At 35.4% G+C, this 18,007-nt stretch overlaps 1 protein-coding gene across 21 annotated transcripts in view; it reads left to right on the top strand.

The window, feature by feature from the left end:
• Positions 1–18,007, top strand: part of slmapa (sarcolemma associated protein a) — a 243,910-nt gene that overhangs the window by 161,939 nt on the left and 63,964 nt on the right. For 19 of the 21 annotated variants that reach the window (XM_060835610.1, XM_060835609.1, XM_060835611.1 and 16 more), the window contains 3 exons: positions 7,313–7,372; positions 12,641–12,721; positions 13,663–13,722. In XM_060835610.1, coding sequence (XP_060691593.1) covers positions 7,313–7,372; positions 12,641–12,721; positions 13,663–13,722 — 201 coding nt within the window. Of the gene's footprint in view, positions 1–7,312; positions 7,373–12,640; positions 12,757–13,662; positions 13,723–18,007 lie in introns of those variants that run through there. The other 2 variants (XM_060835629.1, XM_060835630.1) reach the window with 1 other exon arrangement.

Raw genomic sequence — 18,007 nt, forward strand, 5'->3', positions numbered from 1 at the left:
ATGAACTTCAACCTATGCCCATTTTCTTTGACTTCATTTCCACTAGTTGTCAATAAATGCTTATGTTTGGACTTATGTAATGGCTTGTCTGTATGAGATGTTTTTCTACTGGACGATGACAAGATTTGGGTCAACTATGAGTTCAGAGTAACAGTGACTTAGAATGTTTAGAATGGGATGTAGTGAAGGACGGGTAGCCTGTGGGGCCTGATGGTGAAACAGCAACTAAAATGAGAAAATAGGCTTCTGTAGGTGAAGGAATGTTGACATAAGCAGTGTGGCTTTGTGGTTGCCGTGCTTTTCCTTTGCCAGTGAGGGGCAACGCCAGATGTAAACATGTTGCTGGGTGCACAACAACCTTTTAAAGATGGTGCGGGCACAAGGGATGCTCATCTTTCAGCATATATCTAGAAAACAGTGAGTTGATCTGGGAACAGCATGCGGGAATACAACCGGACATGAGGGACTCTGTGGGGTGCGGTCAGTGATAAATGAGGTGCATTCACTAAGAAATGTTGCTGAGTCTCACGGCGAAAATTTCTTTTAAAACTCTATACCTTTTATTCTTTAGCAACAAAGTGTAAAGTTCAACCCAAGAAAACTGAAATGGCAGCATCTGCAAGCATGTTGTTTTATCAGAGATATAATGAATGACCAGCAAGTAAATATCAGTTTGCGTAAAAGTTGAAGTTGTATTAATTTCAATTGAGCAAAGTGTATGTTGCTGGCCACACCAGCGTTGATTTCAATTTCTAATACCATTAGTCTTTTCCTGGTAATTCCTAAAGCAAGCCATTCTTGCATCCCTTGAATAATTTGGGTTTCTTCACAGTTAAATTTTTTTTAAAGGGATGCTAAAGCATGCACTTTCCCCATATTTTTCAAGAACAGTGTATATCACTTTGAAAGCTTTGCATCAATAAACAGTTGAACACACTAAAGATGAAATCCGTCCACTGCTCACTTTTTTGTCAAATTTTGGGAAGATTTTATAACCTAAAACCTAAGCGAATATGTAAGAGATCAGTAGGCTGCTGTGAATTAAAGTTTATCCAACTGCCTTGCTTTGCTTTGATATGGTGGAGTAGAGGAACACACTTTAGATTAGATTAGATTACTTACAGTGTGGAAACAGACCCTTCGGCCCAACAAGTCCACACCGACCCGCCGAAGCGCAACCCACCCATACCCCTACATTTACCCCTTACCTAACACTACGGGCAATTTAGCATGGCCAGTTCACCTGACCCGCACATCTTTGGACTATGGGAGGAAACTGGAGCACCCGGAGGAAACCCACGCAGACACCGGGAGAATGTGCAAACTCCGCACAGCCAGTCACCTGAGGCGAGAATTTAACCCAGGTTCTCTGGCGCTGTGAGGCAGCAGTGCTAACCGTTGTGCCACCGTGCCGCCCACTTTACTAATGATGCCGTGTCATTCAATAATCAGATTTTTCCTGGAACTTGTATGGGCGGCATGGTGGCACAATGGTGCCTCACAGCGCCAGAGACCCGGATTCAATTCCCGACTCAGGCAACTGTCTGTGTGGAGTTTGCACATTCTCCCTGTGTCTGCGTGGGTTTTCTCCGGGTGCTCTGGTTTCCTCCACAGTCCAAAATGTGCAGGTTAGGTGAATTAGCCATGCTAAATGGCTCGTAGTGTTAGGTGAAGGGGTAAATGTAGGGGAATGGGTCTGGGTGGGTTGCTCTTCAGAGGGTCGGTGTGGACTTGTTGGGCCGAAGGGCCTTTTTCCACACTGTAAGTAATCTAATCTCAAAGTTGCATGTACTTCTCGAAGATTAAGTCTTTAGTCATCCAAGTAACTTCGATTGGGAACTGATTTTTATATTTCAAGGATGGCTGGATGTGCTGCAGTAAAAGAATAATTTTAATATTTGATACATCATTATAGCTATGCTAGCAAAAGTAAAGCCCACAAAATTACAGGCAAGTGACAGTATGGATATAAAACTGGCTAATAGACCAACATTAAACAGTAGTATAAAAATGAAGTACTGTGGTTGCTAAAAATTTTGAGGTAAGAACAGAAGATGCTGTACAAACTCTTAGAGTCATATTCGGCTCTAATATAATCTGTATGAACTGATAGCCATTACAGAGATGTAGTTATGTGGAAACCAAAGCTGAATACTGATAGATAAGTGACATTCAGGAAGGGCAAGAAACTTGGAAAAGGTGATGGGATAGTTCTGTTAATTAATGAATGCATTAATACTCTAGTAAAAGATGACGTTAATTCTAAATTTCAAGGTATAGAACCAGTTTGAATGGAGCTAAGAAACAGTAAGGCACAAAACTTATATGGGTGCTGTTTATAGACCACGAAGCAACAGATTTAATGTAAATCAAATTAAAAGTGCATACAATAGGGATGATGCAGTAATCATGAGCATTTCAATTGACATAGAGCCTGGCTAAATATAATTTGTACCAATTTTATGGCGCTTGAGTTCCTGGAATGCATGCAATATAGTTTTCTATGCAAAACAATAAGGAACCAATTCGGGAATGTTCTATTTTAGGTCTAGTATTGTGATGAGAAAGGGCTCCTTAATAATCTTGTTCTAAAGCAGTCTTTAGGAGAATGAGTTAGAATTTTGCATCGAATTACACCACTTTCAAACTTAATCAGAAACTAAGGCCTCACATTAAAACAAAGGAAACTATGAAGATTTGAGGAGAAAAAATTGGTAATTGAATGACAAGGCATCGTAGTGAAGAGTGCTCCCCTATTCCTCTATATCAAAACAAAGCAGCAGGATAATCTTCAATTCAAAGCAGCCTAATGCTTTAATGAGACAATGTATGATGGATTGGGAAGCCAGGTTAAAAGGCATAACAGTAGGCAGGCATTGGCTAATATTTATAGAATAAATATGTAGTTTAATACATCACATTCCTTTTAATGTAAAAAATTCTAGCAAAGAAAATATTCCAACTAACAAAAGAGATTAAATCAAATGAAGAGGCCCATAAAGTTGTCAAGAAGAATAAGCCTAAGAACTGGGACAATTATGTAGTTAGGCAAAGGAGGACCAAGAAAAGGAAGGGAAAATAGAATGCGAGTGAACAAGCTGGAAACATAAAATGACTATAAAGGCTTCTATAGCTATATAAGGAAAAGATTAACAAAAAAAAATGTGGATTCATTTCAAGCAGAGTTGGAAAAAAATTCTAATAGGATGAAGGAAATGGCAGGGAAAGTAAAAGAATGCTTTGTGTCTGTCTTCACTGAGGACTCTGAAAAGTACCCCGAAGTAATGGAAAGTATAAGGACTCATGAAAAGGAAGAGCTGTAAAACATAGCTACTTGTAAACATACAAAGCTGGGGACATTAATGGCTGTTGCAGTAAATAAATCACCAAACTAGCTACATTCCAGCATGACAAAAGAAGTGGCTATAGAGATAACAGATGTGTTAGTGGTCATCATTCAGAATTCTACACTTGGGAATCATCTTGCAAATTAGACATTGGTCAGAAGGAAGAAGTAACCTTTCAGCCTAACATCAGTTGTAGGGGGAAAATATGTTCGAATCTATACTATAGGTACAAGCAAGATTCTGAGAGAAAAATGGTAGGATTGGACAGAATCAAAAAAGATTTATGAAAGGTGGATTATATTTGTCAGAGCTGTTCGAGTTATTTTTGAAGATAGAACTAGCAGAACAGAGAGCAGATGAAAGTAATACGTTTAGATTTTTAGAAGACTTTCAGTAAAGTCCCCTGTAAGAGTTCAGTAAATGAAATGAGATTAAATGATATTGCAGGGGTGAAATATACTGGCATAGATTGAGAACTTGTTATATGACAAAAAGCAGTATGAATAAATGGGTGTCTTACAAGTTAACAGGTTGGAACCTGGGGTACCATGAGACTCGGTGTTTACGCCCAATCTTTTCACAACCTGTGTCGATGTTTTAGGATATGGAGATTAAATGTAGTATTTCCAGTTTTGCACAAACAATGTGAGAGTGTGAGTTTTGAAGGGTATACAAAGATGCTTCAAGAGGACTTTAAGAGGCATAGTGAGTGGGTAGATATTTGACAGTTGAAATACAGTGTACAAAAATGTGGGTCCATGATTGACTCTTTACTGCCTTCTGAAATGGCCCAGCAAGCTGCTCAGTTCCAAGAGTAATTAAGGATGGATAACAAATGTTATCCATGCCAGTGAAGCCCACGACCAATGAAAGAATAAAGCCAATAGCTTTGATAAGAAACAAAAAAAATGTAAAAGATGGTGAAAGGATGGGAAATGTTCAATACCAAAGGACTTTTGGTGTCCTTATTCATTAGGTTAACGTACAAGTACAGCAAGTAATTAAGAAAACAATTGAAATGCTGGATTTTATTACGAGAGAATTTGAGCATAGGAGTAAAGAGACTCAATCATTGAGTACATTGAAGACAGAGATTGTTAATTTTCTACTGTCATCAAGGGGCATGGGAATTGTGCAGAAACAATATTGTCAGTCATGATCTCATTGAATGGTAGAGTAGCCACATAAGATAGGGCTGGATGACTCCCCACCCCCGTTATTTCTTAAGTTGTAATGCAAATTTAACTCTCTTTTTCATCCGATGCTGCCAGCATGCTGAGCTTTTCCAGCACTTTCTGTATTTATTTAAGTAGTGTTGATTTAAGTGTGTTCTCCAATAATCAGTGTTTAATCCTGTGTTTTTTTTTAATGCAAGTGTTTTGTGCTTAGGTTTACAGGACATCATTTCAAAGTTTGCAGATAATGCCAAACTCAGGATGGTGCAAACAATAAGGAATATTTAACAGATTTTAAGTGATCTTTCTGTTCACACCCCTTTACAATTGTATCATTTATTTTACATTGCCTGCCTTTTCTCCTTCTAAAATGTATCATTTAACGCTTCTCTGAATTAAATTTCCTCTGCTGTAAGTCTGTTGATAGGATTACATGAAGAAGGAGATTGCTCATGTGAAGTATGAAAACTGGTACAGACCAGATGAACCTTTTGCCTTTATTTTGCTATATGTTCCATGTAATTAATCTTTGTAAATTCTTTTCTCTATTCAGTGTTGCAATTGTCTGACCATTTTTTTCTCTGAGCATTCCACCTAATGGTCATCTTGCTAAACAAACACAAATGGTTTATGCATTTTCATGAGTTTAAACATTTCTTGGCCAGATTCAAAAGTAACTGCCAATGATGGACATGCCGAGAAAGTGCCATAGTCTGTGTGTTAAAGTAGATCTAGTTTTTCAACTACTGGAGACATGCAATTGAACTTTGCATTCTATTATGTATAGTTGAACTGGAAACATCGTTGAGACTACTTCTGTGTTTTAAACTCTGGCTTGAATGCATCTTTGAAAAAGAAAAATAGTAAATCTAACACTATATACAAAATGGTTGTCACTTGTCACATAACATGGAATTAAAAGTAACAAATTAATCTTAATCACCATGGGTGACTTCAATCTTCATTTAGATTGGGAATATCAAATTGGCAGCGGTAATAACAAAGAATTTATCGAATATATTCAGGACTAGTGTGTTTTGACTCTAACCAGGGATCAGGCTTATTTGGATCTGGTAATATGTAATGAATCAGGTTTAATGTATGATTTTTGAATAAAAGATACCCTAAGAAACAGTTATTATAACAGGATAGAATTTAGCATTCAGTGCTAAACTTAAGCAAGGGTGATTACAAGGAAAGAAGGGCAGTTTGTCGAGTAGACATGGAAAGGAGTTCAGCAGTAAACCCGGTTGAGAAGCAATGGCAGACATTTCAGAAAATAGTTCATGATGAACAAAAAAAAAATATTTGAGTGAGAAAGCAAATTTTTAGGAAGGGGATATACCACACATAATTAACCAAGGAAGTTAAACATAGTATAAGTTGAAGGGGGAAAAAAAATGATAAGCCACAGGATTGGGGAAGTTTTTAAAACCAATTAAAGATGATCTCTAAGTAATAAAGGTGGAGAAGGTAAATTAGCAAGCACTTTTCAGATACATGTAAAGAAAGAGAGGCCATAGTGAACGTAGACCCCTTAGTAAATGAGATGTGGAAATAATAATTTGGAACCAGGAAATAGCCTAAGAGTTAAATAAATTGTAAATAATCAAGGGAAATACCACAATAACTATAACTAGGAAAAAATAGTAATCTGGGAAACTGATGGAGCTGAAAAACTGATAAGTCTCTTGAACCTGATGGGTTTCATCCAGGAATATTAAAGATAGGAGCTGCAGAGTTAGTGGATGTTCTGGTAGTAATCTCCCAAGAATCCTTAGATTCTAGAACTGTCCGAAGTGATTGGAAAACTGCCATTGCAACCAATTTAATCAATAAGGGGTTGAGAATAAAACTGGTAACATCTGACATTGGGAAAATGTTAAGAGTCCATTATAAAAGATGTAATAACAGAGCATTTAGAAATTTATAACATAATCAAGCAAAGTCTCAGCATGGTTTCAGAGGGAAAAATTATGCCTGACAAATTTATAGAATTCTTTGAGGAGGTAGCAAGTAGTATAAATAAAGATGATAAATAAAGATAACTAAAAATAAAGTTGGTGTAATATTTTTGAATTTCCAAAAGGTACTGACAAGGTATCACATAAGGCCATGAATAAAATAAGAGCTCTTGGTATTGGAGCTACATTTATTAGTCTCCATAGAGGGCTGTACCATTCTCTGAGAGAAAACCATCCCATTATCTCTGCCTTAAATGAGCAAATCCTTACTCTGAGATTATGTCCTCTGGTCCTAAAATCTCCCATACGCAGCCACTCCCCACCTATCCTGTCAAGCTCACCAAGAACCTATGCTTTAATAATGTCTCCACTCATTCTTGTGTACGGAACCAACTAATTCAATTCCTCCTCATAAGAAATCATTCCATTACTAGAATCAACTTAGTAAACCTTCTCAACTAATGCCAGTATATCTCTCCTGAGAGAAGGGAATCAAGACTCTGCAATCTTCCAACTGTGGTCTGATGTGTGCCTTGTATAAATTAAGTAAGACTTCAATGTATTTGTTTTCCATTCCATTTGAAATAAAGGCCAACATCCCATTTCATTTCCCTATTACCTGCAGAACTTGGATGGTAGCCTTTTGTGATTCATGCCCCACATATCAGCTCTTCTATTCTTCGTGCCAAGGTGCAAAACTTTACGTTTTATTCTGAGTAGGATCAAAAACGTTATTTTCTGTATAATCAAGCTAAATATATTCTTCTGGTTTAGTGTAAAGCTTTAAAGATTTGTATAATACTGACATTTTCCTTTTATTTTACAGCCACTCTTATAGCAGAGGACCATCATACCAAAGGCTCAGAAGAAGCAAAGCTATTGAAAGGTTCAGTATATTTCATATATTTCAGTTATCATAGAGAATTTTTTCAAGTGATAATAGAAATTTGATGCTAAACTGAATCAAGTTCACTTGACTGTTTTCTCCCCGTTCCCTTGTCCTGGAATGGAATGGATTTACCTGTCATAATCTGATTACTTTTCTTGACTTGAGGTTTTTATTGGGTTCCATGCTCACGGAATCCAGGATTCTAGATTTTCATATTTTCATAATAAGGTCATAAGAAATAGAAACAGGAGTAAGCTGTCTGTCTCCTGAGCCTCCTTTGTCATTCAGTCAGGTCATGGCAGATCTGAAACTCCTCACATCCACTTTCTTGCCCTTCCCCATGTACCCTTGATTCTCCTACTGATTAAGAATCTATCCATCTCAACCTGAAAAAAAAATTCTGCCCCACAGTCCTCTGTGGCAAAGACTTCCAAAGATTCACATCCTCTGAAAAAAGAAATTCCTCTTCAGCTCAGACTTAAATCTTAAACCCTTAATTCTGACACAATGCCATCTGGTCTTAGTCTGTCTCATATGGGGAAAATATCCTCTCAGCGTTTGCCCTGTCAAGTCCCTTAAGAGTCCCATATGTTTCAATGAGTTCACCTCTCATTCTTCTAATTCCAATTAGTAGAACCCCAACCAATTTAACTTTTGCTCACAGGCCAATCCTTCCATGCTGGGATCATTCTAGCAAACCTTCTGTGAACTTTCTCCAATGAAATAATGTCTTCCCTTGAGCTGTTCACTGCACTCCAGATCTGATCTCACCAGAATCTTGAACAGCTGCAGTAAGACTTCCCTACTCTTTTACTCCAATCCCTTTGAAATAAGGGCCAACAATCCACTAGCTGCCTTGAATATCTGCTGTACCTGTGTGCTAGCCTTATTTGTTTTGTGCTCAAGTTCCTTTGTGTTGCAACTTTTCCCTATTTACATAATACTGTTCTTTTGTGCTCCGTTCCAAAATGAACATCTTCACGTCTTCCAACATTATACTGCATTTGTCAATCTTTCGACCATTTATTTAACCTATCAATATCACTGTAAGCTGTTTGAATCTACCTCACAACCTACCTTTCCTCCTATTTTTGTGCTGTCTGCAATTTAGGCCACAGTACATTTGCTTCCTCCCATCAAAGCAGTAATATGTTATAAACAGTTGTAGTCGCAGCCCTGATCCCTGTGGAACCCCATTGTTCACAGGTTGCTAACCTGAGAAAGAACTCCTTATCCCCATTCACTGTTTCCTGATTCATGTCTTGAAATCCATTTACTGCTACCACGTTTTCTATGATCATTATTTATATTCAGAATTCCTGGTATTGATACAATAGAGTTGTTGATGCATAAAATTAAAATTTGATTTCTCTGTTAGGCGGTATGAATGTACTGGTAAGGAAATGTGGTAGGAAACGGTGTGAAATAAAATGTACTAATTACATTTAGAGCTCAGTTAAGTATTTTTCATCTAACTATGAATGCAAATTTAATTTGGGAATTTATGAAGTCCTTTATTTGTTTGTGCAATTAAGATAAACACAAACAACTGTAAAATGATTGAGCTTAGAAGAAGCTAAAGTTAGTTCCATTGCCCTGCTCTTTACCTACAGCCCTATAACTCTGTCTTTAAAATATTTTAGTTGTGAAATTCCTATCAATTATTACTAATTAAAATAGTGCATTCAAGATGTCAGTAACACATTCTCAATACTTTATAAATATTATCTGAGGCTGTTTTGCCTATCACCTTCAATTTGTGTGCTGTGATTACTGAACTTTCTGTCACTTGAAACAAGTTGAAGTACAGATTAGTCATAATTTAAAACAATTTCAGAGTAGATTGAATGCACTAATGCTTGCATTCCTAAATTTATACTGAGATGAGGAGAAATTTCTGCACTAAGAAATCTATTGAACCAGTGCTATTCTGGGTAAACTTTAAATGTACTGACTTTATTGTGATATCATTGTTACTTTCTATCCTTTTCTATGGAAATATGTCATTACAATTGAGTGTTGAAATAGCCATACAGAGAGTTTAAACTGGCAGTTTAAACTGTGCACTCAACAAGAAATCTATTCCATGTGTGAACTTAATTTTCTAATCATTAATCTCTGCTACTAAGTGCTCATTTAGGTCAGTCTTATATAAACTGTTCGTCACATAGCTAATAGGCCATAGAAATGTGGTGACTTGACCCTGTTTGTTTCTAGAGCCACACAATACTGAATTATTTGCAATGTTGCTATAAATACTCTGTAAAACTTGGGAAGCATTTTAGGAATCACTCTAGCTTTTGCTTTGGGAATGCTCATACAGTTGAGTGGTAGTATAGAGATTAATGAAAGCAAAAACTGCATGGCTGAATTATTGAAATGTTTGTTTGGAAAGCACCAGGATCGCATACCCTAATAACAGCAAAAGGGAAATGAGATTCTAATGAGTTTCTTTCATTAAATCATGCATTGTTTGCCTATGAAGTATTTTTCTCCAATATGACTTCTCTTTCATCTACGCAGCTTATGTTTATTATTATCTTTAATGTAAGAAATTCTGGTATCAGCATGAGCTGTAACTTTGCAACAAAAGGTAGTGATGTAGTTGTGGATGAGCTATAGTTTATACAGGCTCAGTTTAGTAGGTCAGCGACAAGGGGTTGGAGATGTTTCGGAGGAATAGCAAACCACAAGGTATTGTTCATGATTTGAATTGGGCCACCTAATTACTGCAAGACCGGAGAAATCTGATTGAAAATACAGGTAATCTAAACTGGGAGTTTATTCTGTGAACTCGATAAGAAACCTGTTCCATATATGAAATTAATTTTATAGTTATTAATATGCCAGTAAATGCTTAGTTAGGCCAATTTAGTCCAGTATGCTCTTAGCATAATTTATAGGCTACAGACATGTGTATTGATACTGATGTTTTTAGAAGCATAAAATGCCAAATTGTTTTCTAACTGTGACCTTAAGGTGAGTGTCACTCACTAGACTGCCATTTATCATCTATCCCTAATTGAGCAAAAAAGACTCAATCATGTTGCTGTTAGATGCAATTCCTATACAGGTCGTTCTGCTATAACACATGTTGCGTTAACACGATTGATGAATTGGGGACACTGTTTCTAAAGTATGTATTGGTTATAATGGGATTCGGCCCCATTAGTTTAGATGCTGCTGCTATTACACGATTTTCTTATAACACAGGATTGCACGAGAACAGAACAACCGTGTTATACCAGAACTGACTGTATCAATCACTGCATGATTATGTTTATCAGAAATAAAACCAAAAATGCTGGAAATACTCAGCAGGTCAAGCAGCATCTGTTGAAAACAATCAGATAAAGAGTCATCAAGCAGACCTGTTAGCTTTACTTCTTTTTCCATAGATGTCACCTGACCTGAATATTTCCAGCTTTTGCTGTTTCCAATTTCTAGCATCTGCAGCATTTTACCTTTGTATTTCTGCTTATGGTTTCGGTTTTGTTGTCAGGATGCTAGCAACCTGGAAGTCATTTACTCAATTTAACAAAAATATGGTTTACCATTTGTTGTCTTCCCTGGCCTCCTCCATTTAAATGCCATTTAGTGGCAATGCACTTAGATCTGTGGGGCTTTCGTGGTATTCAGAAGGTTAATGGTCCAATTGCTCTTGAAGTTTTCTTGAGAAATCTAGTGACATAGGATGTTAACCTTTTAGCTGGTAGGTTTGCAAATTAATGGAGGTGCTTAAGTGATGACAGTGCAACAACACCAAAAAGTGTTCAGCTTTCATCCTAATAAATTTGTTGAAACAAGCAATTTAAATCAATATAGATCAATTCTAAAGGAAGAGATTACAGAAGATTGATTATGATCCAAAGATTTATTAAATTTCCAAATCCTTTGGTCCAAAATGACATGGCGTATATAAGGCAGGAGTCAGCGCAGAAGCTATGAGTTGAGATTGTTGATTCCTTCCCCTCTTCATGTCCAAAGAAAAAACAGTTTACTCTAGAAAAAGTTCTATTTATATAAGCTCAGTGTTAGAAACAGAATACTTCAGTTAGCAGATTATCACCACCCTTTGAGAGTATCTACAGCAGTCTTGCATTGTGTCAGAATAAGGAGTACAGCTTCAATAGGGTTTTGTAATCCATCTGTTTCAGTGAGTCATGATTACTGATGTTTTAAATACTATTTTCAAAACATGTGCTTTGTTTTATTAATATTGCATATCCTTTGTATTTGTGTCAAAATGGCAACCTGATCACCATAGTTTTGTAAAACTTTGAAATTCTTCTGGACAACATTGATTCAGGAGTTATTTAGTGAATTATAAGTCACCCAAGTTATCTCAGTTCTATTTTGTTTTAAAAAATCAAATGATTGAATTAGTTGCTTTGTTCAAATGATCAGTTTTTGAAGCAGCACTTAAAGCATAACAAGTCCAGTTGTGAAAGTGGACAGTAGCATGTGTTTGTTTATGGAAAGGGTTATATTTATTCTAGAATTATAAGATCAAAACATGGTAAATTCATAATTAATGTAGTAAAAAAGAAATGGATAAACATATGCGAATAGGGATTGAAAGAGTTGAAGACAGATGTTGAAAGCTTTTTAAACAATGCTTTAATTGTTGCACCACTCATCTGTAAAGCTTTCTATTCATGTTGCATGTGCTGAAAGACAGACAACGAAAATCAACCCAGAGATTCAGTGTTAGTTTTTGTGTAAATTATGATATATAAAAAGTTGTATGATGCTTATGAAAAGCTATGCGAAGAATTTTAAGAAATATATACCTAATTTAAAATTACAACAACATTCAAGAAATAATAAAACAATTTATAATGCATTGTCTCTCTGATGGCCAAATATGAAAACACTGGTAAGCACAGCTAACTTTGAAGAATTCACCGATTAGTAAGGAAATGACCTTATCCCCTCCAAAAAAAGCATGAACTATTTTAGCCAGGCAGCTGTGTCCTGAGTTGAAGCTTCAGCTTGATTACATGACCATTTGTGGAATATAATAGAAGCTGCCAAACCTTTGAGAACATTTGGGAGTTCCCATGTGCATTATTTTTAAATATAGTTATTTTAATGAGAAATTCTATCTATTGTTTTAAATATTTTGGGAAATGGATAGTTTAATTCTGTATATTTAAATTTGCTACCAACTGTCAACTTTGAAAGAAAAACTAATGATGTGATGTTAAACAGTGAAGTTATTGTGCACCCCCATGTTTATAGTGGGCTCTTCTGTCTCCTCAGAAAATCAACTGGAAGCAAAGGAATCTGATATGTCTGACACACTTAGTCCAAGTAAGGACAGGAGCAGTGAAGACACTACAGGTAATTTAACAGGATTATTCAATGAAACTGCAAAGGTACCTTTGCTGCTAAAGACTGCTGCATATTTTTTTAATTTAAATTTATTATAATTTAAATTTCTAATGTGCATGTTTGTTAAATTGTATTGTGTCTTATTCTGATGATTTTTAAAATAGAATTCTATCAAACAGATTTAGAAATACACCTTACATTGTGCGTATATATGTACACCAAAATTAAAACGAAGTATCTCTATTGTTTCCATTTTTGCTGAAGTTTTACTGTGCTTCTTTTCACTTGAGTGGAATTGGAATTTATTTAGCTTACTCGGGGTACAAAATAGGTCAATAACTAACATAGTTAAATTTGGACAGGGTATGTCTTCCAGTTAGGTTCCACCTGCTTTTAAATGTTTGATTATTTGGATTGTTGGTAAGATTTGGCAATAATCCCTTTCTGTACAGAAAGTGTCACTAATTATTTACAGTTCCTTAAACATCAAACTCTTTATATTCTGTAAAATTATGGAAATATGCATTTGTATGATGGCTTCGCATAATGCATAGTCAATTCTAAAATGTTTCAGTTATTAAATGCAAACTCAAACTGCAACAAATTTTAGTTTTGTCAAACAATTTCCTTCTGTTTTATTGTTCTTTCTAAATCTATAAACTTAATAAAGCTGTCAAAGCATTACATAGCTCATTGCCAATTATGTATTCAAAATTAACAATACATAGCTTTCAGAACCTTGCATGTTGCTTAAAATTTGTTGCTGTGCATGCTTTCAACAAGGGCAAGTGTAGTTATTAATATTGCTACATATCTTAACCACTCATTAGATCACAGATGGTTTTACTGTGACATATGGTTCTTTCAAGAGGTTCTGATGGTATGTAAGAAATGATGTACCATCTCCGTTACTGCGTAAGCTTAAACTCCTATTTTTAAATTAAAAACAGATTACCAAATGGATGAACAGGAGTTGAATGAACCTTTAACTAAAGTTTCATTATTAAAAGGTAATTTTTTGTTTCCCATTTTTCTAATGTATTATTATGTTAGTCTTAACTGGAATGTAAAACATTCTAGAAGTGGCTCTTTGGGAGTTATCACTGATAAATCATCACTTCATTTTCTTAATGGAACATAGTTTTACGTTGTTTCCTTTAAGTTAGCCTTTAGCATTTCTATAGATAAATCATCTTAATGAGTAATGTTCACACAGCAAAAGTTTACATTTTCAATGATTAAGTTTTATACATGGATAAAGAGTTTAATTTTAGGAATTAAGTTAATGTGTTCTCTCTCAAAAAACATTCTGAACATTGATATCAATTGAAGGTTATCCTATTGTCCTCCTTACACCATTATGCATATTTGATACACCAGTAAATAGATCCAAAGCTCATTTCATACTACTTCCCTATAGAATTGTATGCGCAAAAGGCAATAATTAATGTGTATTCAAACTGTTCTGCATCTTTACCTGCTTTTAGTTCCAGTTTCAACACTTCAAACAACATTTAGTGTTCAGAATAAGAGTTGTCATATTGTGAAGTTTAATTCATTTATTGCACCATCGGACACAACTTTGTTTTCTGTTCAGGGCAATATTTGATTTTCAAAGATGTTTATAATCTGACTTATAAACATGATTTTTCGAAAAGACCTTGACTGCAACAGAATATGGAGAGATTAGGTGAAACGTTACCTTCATTGGAATACAACCAAACACTGAAACAACCCTACTAGTACAATTTAACAGTATTATTATTATTTGCGGATGTACAATGTCTTTTATAATTGTCATTGGAGATTGGAGGAAAGCCATCTGTGATTATTTCTGGCCAGTTAAAGCTCAACCAGTGATAGAAGGCAGCTTGCTTTCTGACTATATATGGACTTCTCCTGTGCAGTTCATTTGTTTAACCATTTCCTTTTATAACCTTTTTAATGCATGATCATCCTGTAACTATTTGACTGTTAATGATATATTTAAGCATATCAATGAGTATTATTTTGCTCGTACTGTGCATATAAATTTTCAAGTCTAGCTGTTACATTTATGCTTTCAAGAGGATTATATGATTTGACGAATTGCACAAAAATCCAATTCTCACATGGCATTGATTTATTCTTGTTGATAGCGATTTTGATTTTCTTTGGAGATCGTTAATTACATATGCACTTCTTTTAATTATGGAAAAATGATATCATTGAAATAGTTTAGAGCAGCAAAGTGTTTTTTATTAAGAAACCTTCAGTTTTAGAATTTTTATAGGTTTTAAAAATCAATTAGTTTTATTAGGTAATCTGACCCAATGAAAATCCTGTTTGAAAAGAATAAAATGTTGGACAATTGATAGACAATACAGTGAGATTCATACCATGTTCAAAGATACCGTTGTCATCTGGTTGAAGTTAAAGCAGACCATTGACGGGAACAACTTTGTGTACTGCAATGATATCTAAATTAATACGCTTTTGTTTATTTGTGCTGTCTGCAAATATTCTGCAGAAAAGACATAATTTATTTTAATTAAAATGCCTTCACTTCCCTCATTCGTTTCAAATAAAAAATCGCTTTGCATTGCTTAAAAATTTTGAGTTATAATGCATCTTGATTGCCACTGTTTACAATATAATTAACATTTATCAATTGCTTCTTCCAAAATACCATTCTTGTACCATGCTGAAACCATGCATTTGCATTCCTTACATTTGAAGGCGTGGGATTTTGTTCGAGTATGTTTAAAAACACACAGCAGCCATCTTGATTGTGATTACTTGAACAATGCAATCCAATTAATGTGACTAGTAACCACTGAAGATTTTTTTTTAAAATACCTCCAATGAAAATGTATTCAAGCGATAGGATGAAGAAATGAATGTTTGATCGCCTTGATACTTTTATTATTGAAAGTATTTATTTAAGAGGAGGGGATTACTTAGAAGACTTCTAATCTGCAGTTCTGTGGTAAGCACTGGAAAAGGATGTAATGGGATAGATTTTGACTCTGCTGAGACAGCTTTTTTTGTATCAGTAGTGCATCAGTACAGTAGTTCAACCCCCCCCCCCCCCACCCCGGTATCTGTGGGGGATATGTTCTAAGACCGACCGCAGATGCCCAAAACCGCAGATAGTAGCAAACCCATTCATTTACATGGGAAATTTACCTTCCTGGCAGCCTCCAGTTCCTCGTTCTGAATATTCTATATAATATTTTCGGGCTGTGGCAAATCGCGGATAACTGAAACCCTGGAAGCTGATTCCATGGATACAGCGGTCACTATATATTTCTAATTTCTGTCACCATAAAACAAAACATCTATTAAAAGTCAATCCAGTATTGGAATGTTTTATCAATGATATAGTGTGGTTGAATAAAGCAGTTTAAGTATTATGCTAAGTTTGTAAAAACATTTCTATGTGTTTCAGTTGCTGTTTCCTAAATAGTACATTGGTAAGGGTTTATTAAATGGTTCTACTTATGGACCTTCAACCAGTAACATTTTAGAAAAATAAACAGGAACCGTATATATTCTTAGAGAACATACAATATTTGAATGAGAAATTTTTACTTAAAAATATGTGATGTCATCCAAGTGGACCAGAAGAAGCTATCAGTGATGGATTGGATGAAATTAGCTTATTTAATTTTAATTTGACACCTTATTTGATTTGACTATATTGCTTTACATTGCTGTTATTAATCTTGAAACAGTGTCCCAGCTCCCTATGTAGTAAGTTTAGAAGCAGGAATGCACGATTATACTGACCCAAATTACTGTCACAATAGAGAGTCTTTCCAGGATGACAAAATGGCTGGAAATCACGGTAGTTCCCATTTCGTGAAGAGTGGAATGGATTCAATCTAGGTTTTAGAGGTGGGCATTTCATGAAACAGTTTGTAATTCAAAACATTAGCTCCCCTCAAGTGGGATTTGTGCATCTCTTGCACAGAACCTTGCATGTAAAACAGAGCAAGTCTGAACTTTATAAGTTCATTTGGATTGCTGGGTAGGACATCCTTTGGGTATGATTTGGCAATGTTTTAATTAGTTCAGGGAATGTCAGTTTTGCTCAGCTGGAACAACATTTATTACTCTTGCTAATTGCCTTTGAGAAGGTGGCAGTGGACTGCTGCCTTGAACTGCTGAGATCTCTTTGGGGTCAATACATCCCAATGCTGTTAGGGATGACGTTTCAGGATTTTGACCAATGGCACTGGAGAAACTGTGATAGATTTCTAAATCAGAGAAGGGATTGCATGGGGTGAGTTCGGGGGCAGGCTTGGTGTGCTGTGATCCCAGGCTGAAATCTGGTTTTATAGATGATATTTCGCTTTTGTTTATTTAACATGTTGATCTTTCACAGAAACACAAGCAAGCAGTGTTATATGCCTGGTTTTAACAGTAAAACAGGAATTTACTATGCAAAAGAAAAGATAAAATCGAATGAATCCAGCTATTTGCATATAACGCAATTTGAAAGATTTTTGAATCACAATTAAAAATACAATCCCATATGCCTCAACACCATCAATGTACATTATTTAAAATCCAGAGAAAAGGCACTTCTCTATCCCATCTATTGGATTAAATTAACTGTCTTTTAATTCCCCTCTTCTTTGCATATTCATACAACTGACCTTAGACATTTTCAGCTTCAGATATAACCTTCATAGTTCTAACCACACACTTTGGGTCTGAAACTTGCAAATTATAATCCTTATGCTGAGGCAACTTGTTTCATAACTTCTGAATTATCACCTTACTTCAGAAGGAATTGTTTTTATATCCAACTTCAACTGGGATTTTGCAAACTGAAAACAAAAGCTTTCTACACTATGGGTTTTTCCCCCATTTTTAAAAAAAGTTACTCCCTGACTCTAACTGAAATGAAAGTTCTTCAATGTTTACCCTTTGGCCATCTGTTAAAACCTTCCCAATACATTCAGTCAGCAATTCTCTTTCTCAGATTGGTTTTTAAGGCGTCATGGCATCAGAAATACAGACATGCTAATCATTGAAATCCCTCATATACACAAAGTAAAATTTATGTGCCAGTCATTCAAAATCTGAACTCTAAAGTAACTGGTATGCACCCCATTTCGAATTGTTAAAGGAATACATGCATTATTCCAAAAAAAATTTTCAAATTCATCAGCACAGGTTTCGGATACCCTTTGGGATTGTGAAAGGAATACTTGCATTATCTCAAAAAGTATTCAAATCCATTGGAACTAACAAACTGTCAAATAATTACGTTTTGAAACAGAAGTGTAAGGGTTGAAAACAATC

The sequence above is a fragment of the Hemiscyllium ocellatum genome, chromosome 14 (assembly GCF_020745735.1).
Source record: "Hemiscyllium ocellatum isolate sHemOce1 chromosome 14, sHemOce1.pat.X.cur, whole genome shotgun sequence".
NCBI classification, from domain to species: domain Eukaryota; kingdom Metazoa; phylum Chordata; class Chondrichthyes; order Orectolobiformes; family Hemiscylliidae; genus Hemiscyllium; species Hemiscyllium ocellatum.